The sequence below is a fragment of the Hippocampus guttulatus genome, chromosome 13, assembly GCF_054856545.1.
Source record: "Hippocampus guttulatus isolate MCC_2025c chromosome 13, RoL_Hgut_1.0, whole genome shotgun sequence".
In the NCBI taxonomy this organism is placed as follows: domain Eukaryota; kingdom Metazoa; phylum Chordata; class Actinopteri; order Syngnathiformes; family Syngnathidae; genus Hippocampus; species Hippocampus guttulatus.
Window position 1 is genome coordinate 18027548 of NC_141273.1, and position 13824 is coordinate 18041371.

At 41.6% G+C, this 13824-nt stretch overlaps 1 protein-coding gene across 1 annotated transcript in view; it reads right to left on the bottom strand.

Annotated features, from left to right (window-relative positions):
- setd3 (SET domain containing 3, actin histidine methyltransferase) overlaps positions 1-13824 on the bottom strand; it is a 55978-nt gene that overhangs the window by 13673 nt on the left and 28481 nt on the right. The window contains exons 4-7 of the mRNA XM_086126672.1: positions 8382-8530; positions 6567-6639; positions 3064-3320; positions 164-222 (exon numbers count right to left, since the gene is read on the bottom strand). Of these exons, the coding sequence (XP_085982798.1) occupies positions 164-222; positions 3064-3320; positions 6567-6639; positions 8382-8530 (538 nt within the window). The remainder of the gene's footprint in view (positions 1-163; positions 223-3063; positions 3321-6566; positions 6640-8381; positions 8531-13824) is intronic.

Consider the following 13824-nt stretch of genomic DNA (forward strand, 5'->3'; position numbering starts at 1 on the left):
ACCGAAACCATTAGACTGGATTACTAATTGTTCTTTGTCTGAAAAAACATGTTGAACAGAATTGTTTTAAACCTATTACTGAACTAATCTTACAATCAAGCAACAATAAGACAAAACAGATAGACATATGATCACTCCGTAGTTTTAAAACTTACACACTGACCTATAGTCATCAAATGTGAAGCTCTCCTTCAAAGGTAGGGCACTGGCAGCAGGATGAGTCTGTAAATGGTGGGAAAATGTGGTTGGGGAAAAACGGGAAAGTAAATCAAAAAGACTCATGCACAGTATGTGTGTGTGCGTGTGCATGTATGTACATACGTACATACAGGTTTGGAACATTACATATTCCTAATACAAAACAAAACGTAACTGTATTACGTAACGTAATCAGATTACAGGTACATTTAAAAACGGTGATCATTTTGCTGGATTACATTTATGACGCCTCAATAAATCACTGGCAAAGATTGATAAAGATACATTGTATGTTATCAATTATTTTGGGGCCAATTAAGTGAACTTGGATAATTTCACACAGGCCACGAGAGCTCTTTACACTAATGTGTCAGTGGCACAATGGTTGAGAATCACTGTTTTGTCTCTGGATATTCGCTTTTTGCGAAGGATATAGGAAATCGGCCAACCCGCAAATCGGGGGCCCCTGTCCACAAATAGAGCAATATTTTTTTTCTTATTTGGTCTCCATTAGCAATGGTATTAGAGTAAAACAAAGTAATTAAAAGTATTATTTCTATTGGCAGACTTCAGCAATAGTCGCTCTTGCAAGCGTTCAACTTACATTTCACTCTGTATGAGGACAGTTGTGGTCCAATATTTTGTCATCAAGTATTAGGTTTGATTTGGACAATTTTGATGGTTCGCAGTGACATGTTCGGTAATTTCATTGGTCAGATGTGACGAGACTGAGGGTTAAAACTATGGGCGGCATGAAGCTCATCAGTGAAAATACATCAACAAACATCACATTTAAACCCACAGGGTTCAAAGCATGGGGCAAAAAAGGAGCGGTTTACAGTCTAGAAAGTACAGTAACACTGCAATTCTGCAATTATGCTTGTTCTTTGTTACCACTGTCTTTCGTTGTACTTTGTCGGTCTTGCGTTTTTGTAAATAAACATTTTGTCAACTCTCATCTGTGTCGACAGTTGTGGAATCCAATTCTGTCTTGAAGTACTCTGGAACTCCTGGCATCAACGACATCTTTCTGTCTGGCTCTCGACAAAGGCAGATGCTTTTTGCTCTGCTCCCCCACCCCCTTTACACTTCTGCTTTGATGACTTTGTCTAGTGTACTGTCTTAGCTTGATATAGGTTTTGTTATTTTTTTTACTTCCGAAAAGACAAATCACAGAATTCGTCAGCTGGGCTCTCAGCACTATGAATACATTTTTTTTGACAATTAGAGCAGGCATGAGGGAGCCTTCTTGTCCCTCTGGGACATTTGCTGCTGAGTACACCTTAGGTCAGTGGTTCTTAACCTTGTTAGAGGTACCGAACCCAACCGGTTCAGATGCACATTCACCGAACCCTTCATTGGTGAAAAAATTCAAATATGAGGGTTTTTTTTTTACGAACACATTTATTAAAAACAGAAAAAGTATAAAGTATAAGATTTTTAATTGTGCACAAAATGAACCAGCCAGTGATGGCCAAGCAGGTTTGTCATAACTCCTCAACTGACATGTTGAGTCCGGTGGTCTTAACCTCCATGGCAGAGGCTCTGTCGAAACCCCTGAGACTGATTCACCGAACCCCTAGGGTTCGATCGAACCCAGGTTAAGAACCACTGCCTTAGATCCTTGGCAGAAGTGGAGAATGGTGTGCTCGACAATATTGTCCGTAGAGGATGTGGAAGACATCTACATTATTGGCCTTTTGATAACAGGTATCCTGCTGTTTGGTGTTAGCAGATTCCTGATCTATTGCAAAATTCAGCTGGCGGGAGCAGCTTCTTTGGAAGGAAAAAAGCTGACGGCCTACATAAAGGGTGTGGGGTGCGTGATCAAAACTCAGACACATTTGTTGACCGAACTCAACCGCAAAGTGGATGTGGTGTTGCAGTCGCTTTGCAAAACGGAAAAGACCTGGAGAAGTTTTACTGTCCTGGAAAATTGATTGACTCATTGATCAAGAATTCGGCAGATTGTGATCGTGGAGAGTCACATGCTCAAAGACATTCAAAGCTGTCTGAATTTGTAGATGGCCTGCTCCCAAAACGATAATCGGGGCTTTCCCCTGCATGGAAAAAAACAAAAAGAGCCCCACACGGACGCGAGTATCATGATCTTTCTCTCCTTACTCCCCCGAGCCTGTCACTGATAAGGCCTTGGCCTTGCAGCTGCAGGTGCAATGTCAAAGTCTTCGCTGGATTCGTATTACTCTGCTCCCTCCAAAGTCACAAATGGAGAGACTTAAGCGCACCTACTGTGTGCAGCTCATTTCACAGATTGTGACCCGACCCCCAGCTACCTCCCCTCCTTCCCTCACTCTGTTCATTACATATTAAATCTTGTGAATTGAATCGAGAAATCTTGAGAAATATCCTCCTAAAAATGAGAATGGTTGGAGTCAATGTTTATTTTTTATTCTATGGCTTTTGACTGAGCAGTCTCTGCATTGTTTTAGTGTTTTATGGTGTTTACTGTTTTTTTTATTGTTTAAACAGACTGTTTTTGTCTATTTTTTTATTCCATGTAAAGCACTTTGTAAGCAAGCAATAGTTGTTTTGCTCTAGAGATAAAGTGGAATTGAGTTGTTTTTTTTAAAAGTACTTTATAATGAAAGTTAGGTTGATTTTTTTTTATTTTTAAACAAACGTTCAATTATTACAGCCTTTTAGTTTTGTAACTGGGGCACAAAATAAAATAGTCCATTCAGCTTCTATAAAAATAACTTCGCTAGAATACTCTAATTAATTGAGAAGGACATGCGTATGTAGCCCAAAGCAAGCAAGCTCACTTGATAACATAATGATATTCATGAGCACTTGAGTGTTGCTGCTGTTCAGTGTATTCTAAATGCAAAACGTGAAATTCCCTACCTGGAAAAGTTTGTAGAAGTAGGCGTACTGGCGTGCTGTGTTCTTTAACTGGCGAAAGACATCCTGAATAGCTTGTGTGCCCAAAAGCAGCTTCACCTCTTCTGGCTGGTAGTACAGTGGGGTACTGTAATCCAGGGGAAGACTGCGGATATATGGCAGCCACGTTGATGTGGGATTGGCCCGCTCACAAAGCAGGTGGAGGGCAAGTGCCACATTGCCCATTGCCTTCAAAATTCGGTCTTGGCGTAGCAGAGGTCCTAAGACACAGAGCTTTCATTAAAAGTCGACATTGGCAGAAAAACAATGTCACACATATCAATAAAGCATAGGAAAAAGGTCTATGTGGTGTAATGTATGAAACACAATACATAGAGTGAAAATGTAATTAGGGCTGTTGAGGGGCAGTGGCCCTCTTTCCCCTGCGTGTTCGTTGAATTTCGGATGAGGAGGATATTTGGTATCCAAATACAGGCTGGAGTCAATTAACAGTACCTTCGAAGGGTTTATTCGCAGAATATTCCGGGCACCCGTGATTTACGGACAATGGCTGCGGTGGTCACGAGTGCAAAGAAGGAAGGAATTCACAACATATTTATATCATCAGAAGGGCGATACCTAAACTCATGGTGAGGCATCAGGACTTTCATTTCTCCTAAACCGATTCCTAGCTTGTATGTACTGGTGCATTCCTAAGTCTGTACATCTCTACAAAGTCTCCAGTAGGGAGTGTTCCAACTTAAAGTGATGATTGCTTCAAGGACGCAGAGCCTCACTGCGAGCATGTGAAAGTTCTACATCATGACTAAATATGAGCAGAATACACACTTCAGGGCCCAAACAGTGATCTCCGAGGTCCCTATTGTGTGTGTAGAATGTATGAGTGGGAAAATGAATCCAATCCCTTTGTAGTCAGGCCTGGAGGTGGGGCTTGAAGGCGAGCTGGTGGCCCAGTCTACACCCATACACACGGTCTATAGGGCCCAGCTGAGCTCAGCCCAAAAGGACAACACGGGTCCCCCTTCCTATGGATTCACCACCTGAGGGCGAGGTCAAAGGGTGCATAGGGAGGTGGATGGCAGCTTTGGCCTTGATTGTCCTTTCCCCAGCGAGAGAAGATGGCTCTAGGTATGTGGAATGTCTGGTAGAGAAAGAGACTGAGCTGTTCTGCAAGATAGAGAAGTTCCAACTTGAAATAGTCGGCATAATAATACACAGCTTTGGCCAGTCTTCTCAAGAGGGGTTGGACTCTTCCACTCTGGAGTTTCCCGCGGTGAGAGGCGCAGAGCAGGTGTGGGCATACATTTTCCTCACAGGTTAGCACCTATACATTGGGGTTCACCCCAGTGGACAAAATAGCTGCCTCCCTCTGCCCTCAGGTGTCAGACCCTTTTTGGAGTCCTTGGAGGGTAAGCTGGAAAGTGCTCCTTCTGGGGACGCCATCATGTTGCTGGGTGATTTCAATGCTCCCATGGGCAATGACAGAGAAGCCTGGAGGGGCATGATCAGAACTCAAACGGTGTTCTGTTACTGAATTGTCTATAATGACCACCATGTAAAAACATACGGGTGTCCGTATGTGCACTTGGCACCAGGACACACAAGGCAAGCATTCGATGATCATCGATGAGTCCTAGTGGATCGTGTTCCATGCAGCTAGTGGATCATGTTCAATGCAGCTGACCAAAACTGTGGCCATAAGGTGGTCACTGCCTGTCGTGGCGACAATCTCAGAACCTGTTGGTGGAAACAAGCGGTAAGGGATGCCATCAAGCTGAAAAATGATTCCTATTGCGCCTTTTGGACCTGTGGGACTCCAGAGGCGGCTGATGGATACCGGCTGGCCAAGCAGAATGCAGCCTTGGCAGTCCATGAGGCAAAAATTGTGTGAGGAAGAAGTTTGGCGAGGCCATGGAGAATAACTCCCAGAAGGCTTCAAAGAAATTCTGGTCCACCATTCGGCATGTCTGCAGAGGTAAGTAGTGCACAGTCAACACTGTATACAGTGGGATGGGTGCTGTTGACCTCAACACAGGATATTGTGAATTGGTGGAAAGAATACTTCAAAGACCTCCTCACTTCCACCGACATGGGGATCACACTCCTCAGTTTACCCAGTCTATTCAAGGGTGCAGGAGAGAAGGGTCCATCAGGAAGTTGAATCTCAGGTTCAGGAGGAACAGTGAGGTTTTCTTACTGTCCGTAGAACAGTGGAAAAGGTCCTATGCATTGTACTCAAGGGTGTATGAGAGTTCACTCAACCACTCTACATGTGCTGTGTGGACTTGGGGAAGGCTTTAACCGTTTACCCTGAGGGATCTTGTGGAAGATGCTCTGGGATTATGGGGTATCGGACACCCGAGTATGGGCAGTACGATCTCTGTACGACTGGTGTCAGGGTTTGGTCCACATTGCCAGCAGCAATTCATATTAATTTTCAGTGAAGGTTGGACACCGCCAAGGTTACCCTTTGTCACCGATTCTATTCTCTTTTACGGGCAAAATGTCTAGGCATAGCCAAGCTGTTGAGGGCATCCGGTTTGAGGCGAGCTGCTGTGTCTCCAAATTGAGAGGAGCCTCATGAGGTTGCTCGGGCATCTGATCTGGATGCCACCTGGATGTCTCCTTGGTGAAGTGTTCTGGGTATGTCCCACTAGCAGGAGACCCCAAGGACAACCCAGGACATGCTGGAGAGACTAAGTCTCCCACACATGGAGGAGCTGGACAAAGTTCCTGGTTAACCTTGTGACCCATGCGACTTGGGGGAAGCAAATTGATGGATAGATTAGTAGTGAGCCTCAGCAGCAACTGCTGCAAGGTACCGATTGTTTTTGTTGAAGTACCGGTGATCATTTTGATAGCATTTTTTTTCTTTAATATTCTGCAAATGCATCTCATTTTGGGAGACCGAAATATGCCAGAAAACTCACCAAACTGCAAACTCATCAGGCCTCGCAGAAATTTTCATATTTTAAAGTTATCATGCACAATTACAAAAAAATGGCTCTGGCACTAGAGTGGTGAAACAAAATCCAATCTCGGTATGTTTTGACTATAGAAACCAGAGGGCATATGAAGCGCTATGACATATACCAAAAAGTACACAGAAGCCCTTTAAAAGGAACAGGAAGTAGACAACAATTTTTTGAAAGACGCCGCAGAAGTAAAATGCCGCCCATTTGAAGACATCATGTACCCTCAACACATCTACAAATGTATTTTTCATTTCACTCATAGCGTCACTTCTACTTGCTCGAGGAAATATGTGTTATTCTTTTGTGGGGGGTTTTCCTCGCAGGTTTACCGGATCTACCTCATATTTTCTGAATGTGGTGTGTTAAGGCCTTCATGATGTTAAAACACAAAGTTTGTGAGTCAACGATGCTCGAAAATCAATCGGGAGTGGGCCGGAGGTGCCCCACAACTAGCAAGAAGCAATGAAATTAAAAAAAATTACTTTTAGTTGGTTTCATATTACTGAGGAAATGATGATCTGAATTCCTTACCCAGGATGGAATTGTGTGCTGATTCCAATGTCATCAGTATCTTCCGAGGAATGCACAAGAACAGTTCTTCTGCCTATACAGAGAATACAACCAGCACAAAAAGTAAGGAAAACTTGATGTTTGGGAGAATATTTCTTTTACAGCATCTCCAGAACAAAGGAAAGGCGTTTTAATCATTGATTTTTTCCTCATAGTGGGTTAACCAGATCTATTTGTTTTACTGGAAGAGTTTCAAGGCCATAATGTCAAACTCAAGGTCTGGGGGATATATTTGGCCCATCACATCATTTTATGTGGCCCGCGACAGCAAATCAAGCATGTCAAGTTCCATGATACTTGCTAAAGTCTGAACCAACGTTTCAAGTTCTTCAAAAAAAAAAAAAAACAATGCTGATTTTGAGGGTCTAAAAATGCATGGAAACCCATGATACGTTGCACACATCGCCTCGCTAAACCAATATTTTATTGGTTTACAAAATATATATATATTTTTTGTCATGGACATATTTCTCAACTCAACTGTATTTATAGAGAACTTTAAAACAACCATTGCTGTATACAAAGTGCTGTACATGGAGAAAAAAACAATTTTCACAACAACAAACAATAAAAAATACATTAATAACAAAGACAGTAGAAAGGACAAAAACAGTAAAACTAAAAATCAAGTCTCATGCCAAGTCAAAACAATTCAAATGAGTTTTAAGATGAGTTTTAAAGATGGGCAGCGAGGGGGCTTGCCAAACGCTCAGTGGGAGGTCATTCCAAAGAGAGGGACCGGCAATGGAAAAGGCTCGATCCCCTCTGAGCCTCCGCTTAGTTCTCGGTAGCTCGAATAGTGTCTGGTTCGCAGACCTAAAACACCGGGCAGGTGCATAGGGGCAGAGGAGCTTAGAGAGAGACGGTGGCGTGAGGCCATTTAAAGATTTGTAAACAAATAATGGAATCTTAAACTAATACTTAAAAGGGTATAGGGAGCCAGCAAAAGGATGCCACAGTATGGGTTATGTGCTCCGTCTTATGATTCAAACCAACTGGAGACGCTTAATGACGGATTGGCTGTAACCAAAGTGCATTACAGTAATCCAGCCGAGATGTGACAAAGGCATGAATCATTGTTTCAAAATGCTCTTGAGAAAGGAGAGGCTTTACTTTAGCCAGCTGCCTAAGACTAGACAAAAAGATTGGAGCACCAGTTATTCAGCGAGTGTTACAATATTGCTCCTTTTTACCATCAATACCTCAAAATGGGCCAGTGGAGGTGCCCTTTAATTCATGGCGGCTACTTTGGTGAGCGTAACTTGGCCTGTGGATAGTATTATACAAGCATGGAGACACAAACAAATAAGACTTTCACAACAAGTTCAATTAATTCAGTAAACTGCTGTAACATTAGTTATTTTTCTACGAGTGGTATTACATGTGTTGCTGTATCGATTGTGCTTAACCCTGGAAAACGCACGGGGTCAAATTTGGCCCCTATAAATTCTGCTACTCATATGCTACCCTTGAATCCCAAAGGGTCAAATTTGGCCCTAATTCTAAATTAGGATTAAAGCATTGAATATTTGAATAAACATATATTTTGGTGTTCAGTGAACATATAGCAGTCATTTCATGTATAATTCATCATTTTCCAAAGAAGAAAAGGGTTCTTGGGTTCTCCAGGGTTAAAGTAGCAACATGATAAGGGGCTGCCATATTGATGGAACTTTCTTTAAAAAATAAAGGAATAAAACATGAAATGAGCACTTAGATGCCTCTGACACCCCAAATCACTGAAGAACTGATCAATTTCACCACAGTTATTCTCACCTTTATATCTCTTGTGGCTTGAAGGCCATAGCCTTCTTTTCCAAAGTTGGCAATTTGGAGACCGTCACAGGAAGACCCATTCGCTTTTGCCCAGGACACCAGGTCTTGGAAATGGCTGTGTCGGCAACCATCAAATATAACTGACACACCTGGAATTGGACACTGTAACATTTTAGTGTCATTTGAAATCCCAATTAGAAAATAAACAATTAGCTAGTGTTGTAGCACACAACATGCCACGAAAAACCCTTGAATTGTTTCCGTAACAATTACGCTAGGGGCCTATAGTGTGATTTTTTTATTCCAAAAGCATGTTCCTGAAAATGTTCCTATTTATTTTGTTTCAATGCTTCTTAAAGCAGGTTGTTTTTTTGTGTGTCCGATGCAAAACATTAAAGAATGTTTTTCTTTACAGTGATCCTTCGCTATTTCGCAGTTCGTTTATTGCGGCTTCAGTGCATCGCGGATTTTTTCAAACATTTTCATTAAAAAAAATAATTAATGTACATGTAGTACATTACTGTATATGTTGCTCTATGTGACTTGCTGTTGTTTTGCTGACTTTCGCAGCTTCTCGCGGACCGTTTGCAGACTTTTAGTGGACTTAAACCAAAAAAATTGTATTTTGCTATTCATATACTAACCTAAATTATACATGTTTAAATCTATTAGTATAAAGCATTACGTCATGTTAATTACTTAAAAAATTACTTCTACATGCATGTATACCATTAAATTTGGCCTTATAAATATTATGTACATGTACCTATATGGAAGGGGGGTGGTCGCTACCTGGCGGATTTTCGTTTATCGCAGGTGGTTTTGGTCCCTATTAACCGCGATAAACGAGGGATTACTGTATTTATTTATCTAGTTTATTTATGCAGATTTATTGTGTTTCTGTGTCCTAGCTCTTCGATCATTTCATTAGATTTTCCATTTTCAGACCAAATTACAGATAACGAAAATTGAAACTTTTGTTAAATTTCCTTGAAACAAAACTATAAAAATAACAATTTCATATATCTTTTCCCGCTCTGGTTTCCTCCCACATTCCAAAAACATGCACGGCAGGCAGATAGAACACTCTAAATTGTCCCTAGGTGTGAGTGTGGGCGTGCATGGTTGTTTGTCTCGGTGTGCCCTGCGATTGGCTGGCAACCAATTCCGGGTGTACCCCGCCGACTGCCCGAAGACAGCTGGGATAGGCTCCAGCACCCCCCGCGACCCTAGTGAGGATAAAGCGGTTCGGAAGATGAATGAATGAATCTTTTCCCATTTATTTGATTTGCATTACAGACGCTCCCCAACTTACGAACGAGATACGTTCCGAACAATCGTCCGTAAGGTATAGTGCTATATTTTGTATGGAATGTATGTTTAGGGCGTATATAAGTATGTTTAAGGTTTATATAAGTATAATAAAATGAAGTTTAACTTACTTTTGGAAGATGTACTCAAAGGCTTAAGGAGATGATGGAGGGGGAGGAGAAGGAAGAGGAGGATTTTATATCATGGGGCCGAGAGGGTCTTCGTCGTCGCTGGAATGGGCTTCAAGAGTTACTTCTTCCTCCGTAACATCAATGAAGGAAGAAGTTGAGGGTCCAGGAGAAGAAGATGAGGGTCGACGAGTATCTTCCTTGGAGGGTGTAGTAGAAACTGGCCGAAATAAGCGATCTAACAACGATTGCACAGTTTTCTTCTTTTTCTCATCATAAATGTTGCAGTAGCACTGTCTGGCATCATTCATTTGATTTGCAACCTTTGTGCAATGTTCAATATTTGGGTCTTGCTGCTCGAAGAGTGCGATGGCTTGATCAATGAGCGAAAACCCCTCGGCCAAGAGTTCCGTCTCGAATTTCTTCATGGGGACAGGCGTTTCCTCCTCCTCCTCCTCCTCTCACAGCGCCTCACGTCGGTATTAGTGGCGGAAAGAAGCACTACTCGGAAAAAGGCGCGCAATACAAAATCTAACTTAAAGCATCTCTGTCCGAACATTTTTCGACATACCCGCAAAAATGTTCATATGTACCGTTGTTCGTAACTCGAATGTTCATAAGTCGGGGAGCGTCTGTATTCTATTTAAAGCCTAGTGGGCTGCAGTATTTCTCCGCGTAATTAAGCAAATGCGCATCAAGATCTCTCATTGTGTGGCCTCTTATTCTGTGTTTCAGCGTTATTTTGTTGTGCAAATGCATTTATCATATTCATAAAAATATGTAGATGATTTTAACCTTAAGAAATCTTGCATTTTTTTCTGCCAAAAATACTATGGGATAAATTGAACTAAAAATTGCAGACCATGAAATTTTCAAAAAGAAAAGTGTTGAAACTTGGACGTAGATGTCTGGATGAGTGCGCAATGCCCTGTTAGTGTCAGAGCTAGTAGCGTAGTCCATGATGAGCAAGAAACACCGTGATTTAATAAGTATTTTGTCACAACTCACTGTGATGTTGCTACCCAAACATCACAGTGCGCTGAGGCGTTTCGAGGCTGTGAATAAGTTTTGGCCACGAGAGACCGCGGTTCGCAAAAAAAAAACATTCGTCGCCTCATCACAACACGTACTGTACTAAACTCTTGCAGTGACAATTCAAAGAACTCCTTCCTGTCTCTGTCTATTATCCACCCGTCATTGTTCTTCTTTGTCTCTCTGCTTCTCGCTCTTAAAGTGCCGCGCTAGTTTCTTAAGGACGTACTGCTGCTGTGGTTTGTGGCCCAATTTTCAACCCGTCAAAATGATGGACGGCCTTAAATTTTCCCCGTCAAATCTTTAAAAAATCCGTTAATGATGCAAAATTGTCTGTTAATGTACCATCTGCAGAAACAGAAATATAAAAGCTGTAAATGTTTATACAGTCTTGTTTAACTTAGATTTCGTTACAAAAGACAGGCTTTAATTTGTTATCATAAATCACCCCTTCTCCTCCCGACTCCTCACAAATAAAATATTTTGGGTTTGCTTCGGGCTCGGGCCTGCAAATCAAGTTAATTGGTCGGGCTCAGGCCGGGTCGGGCTTTAATACCCGCGGGCCGGGTCGGGTCGGGCTGGATTTTTTTGGGTGCGATCTTACCTCTACTCAGCAGGGATGTGTGCGTTGATGCGTACATATATGCAGCATAGTTATTTTTACTATGAGCATACCACTGCTGTTATAGCTCAAAGAAGGCATCAAAAATAAATAACTAAAAACTGTGTATGGATAGGTCTGATGCCACTAAACATTTTGAGGGGTTAAAAGTGATAAAATCATCACAAATTACTTCGTTATCACACCTCAAAAGCCGAGCCATTATTTGGACAAATTTTGTGTTTTTGTAAATGTTTTACGGCTGATAAGTATAGAATGACAAATGATCAAAATACAAAGTTTCTGATGAAAAAAGAGAGTCTAATCTTTTTTTTTTGGCAGGTTCCATGTTTACAGAGCTATCAAACAACATTCTGTGGGCGTGGTCAAAATCTTCGAAAATGGCTGGCATTAAAGGTGTTGGGTGTGGTGCAAGACCTCATTTTCTAATTATTTTCACAATTCAGCTCACTCAAAATTTTAATATTCAAGTACTATGTTTGTCTTGCATAGCCTTTCAAAACTGAAAAATATTTTTCTAAAGAAAATTATATATGCATACTGCACAGGCTATATAACAATATCCCCCCCCCCCCATATATTGTGCAACCTTAGCACAGTGCACACTTGCAACGTCCAGGGTTCTGCGTGAGGACTTCAAGAGTGGTGAGTCTCTGCCGCTGGTTTTGCAGTGATTTAAAAAATGAACTGCGGTCTCATGATGTAAATCCAAGATGGCGCCCTATTTGGCAGCAGTCGGCAAGTGCTCTTCAAGAGCTTTGCATTTTTTGTTGTTATCATTTTTTTTTCTTTTGTTTTGTCACATGGTGTTTGTTGTTACTTCGTGTTGTAGTTTTTAGTGCCTGTAATGGACAGCATTTTTCACAGCCCTGTTTTGTTTACCGGAGATGCCGGCGCTATTGGACAGTCTGTGCGGGTCCGGTTGGATGGATGGCTTGAGGAGTCACGGATGAGGAAAGAGGTGCGTCGGCGCGGAGCGCAGATGCGTATTTGGAACTAAGAGTCCCCGCTTGGAACAGATTTCGATGGCACAGGAGAAGTGAACCAATCTCTTTCTTTCGTAGATGGATGACACAGCTTCTTGTTTACTTTCAAACATAGCTTGTCGCCAACATGTGCACATTTTGAGCATGACGTCTCTGATTCACTGGTGAAAGGACACTTTGATTCTCTCCTCTTTCATCTCAAACTGCTTTAAACAACAAAGCGTATGCAGGGAGAAGTGGTGAAGAATGTATGACTGTCTGTTTTATGTTATCTGTTGTGTTATATTATTTTATATTAACTGTTTTGTAAAGTGCTTTCTTACAGCTGCAGCTGTTGTGATAGTGCTATATAAATGAAGATGAAGCAAATTTGTAGCTGAAAGTGATTTACCTGTCCGGGTCTATTGTCTTGTAATTGAGTACTGTTTTTGTCTTGTCTGTTTTATGATGGCTTACCTATTTGGTTCTTATTTCTGTCATCGTGGTTTAACCCTCCTGTTGTCCTCGGGTCAAAATGACCCGTGACTGTGTTAAAAAGGCCCCAAAAAAAACCTAAATTATATTTTTTTAACTTGAAATTTTATGACTTTTCCTAGATTGGCCCCAACTGCAGAAAAAAATGAAATGTTGTTTTTATTCACATTTCCATGGAAGCTGTACAAAAAAAAGTACAAAGGTGGTCTTCGGGGCAAAATGACCCATGAGGCAAATAGGGTTGAAATCAAGGTCACAAACACCATAGAATGTTTCAATGTTTTAGTTGTGTCTCAGATCAATGAGTAGAACATGTGAACAAGACAGTAGCAGACATAAACAAGACAAGATAGGTGGCGTTCTCGTAGATGGCAGAACTCTTTTTTGTGGATTTCAAGGGGTTATAAAGGTGCTACAGATGACAGGACTCTGAATTCTCTCTGTGCTGACGCCATGAGTGTGCGTTATGACATTGAAGAGGCTCTAGAGCTGATTTTTTTCTGCTGTCCAGCAAGACAACTGATTCAGAAGAGGAAGTAGAGGATGTATCAGAAGAAGATGGGGAGGAATATAACCCAGAGTATGATGAATCATCTTCAGAACAAGAAGAAATCCCTGAAGCTGAAAGAGAGTCTTTCCTTTCAAAAAAATGGCAAAATAACATGGTCCTCAGCAGCATACAACCAACAAGGCAGGCATGCAGAGCAAAACGTACAGGAGCTCCTGAGAAACCTGATGATCCACCTTCTACAGCCACTTCCCCAGCGAGGGCAAGTAAGAAGAAGAAATGCCAGTTCTGCCCTCAAAAGAAGGACTGTAAAACACATACTGTGTGCTATAGGTGAAAGAAATATATCTGCAAAGGCTGTGCACTTGCATACTGCGCTACA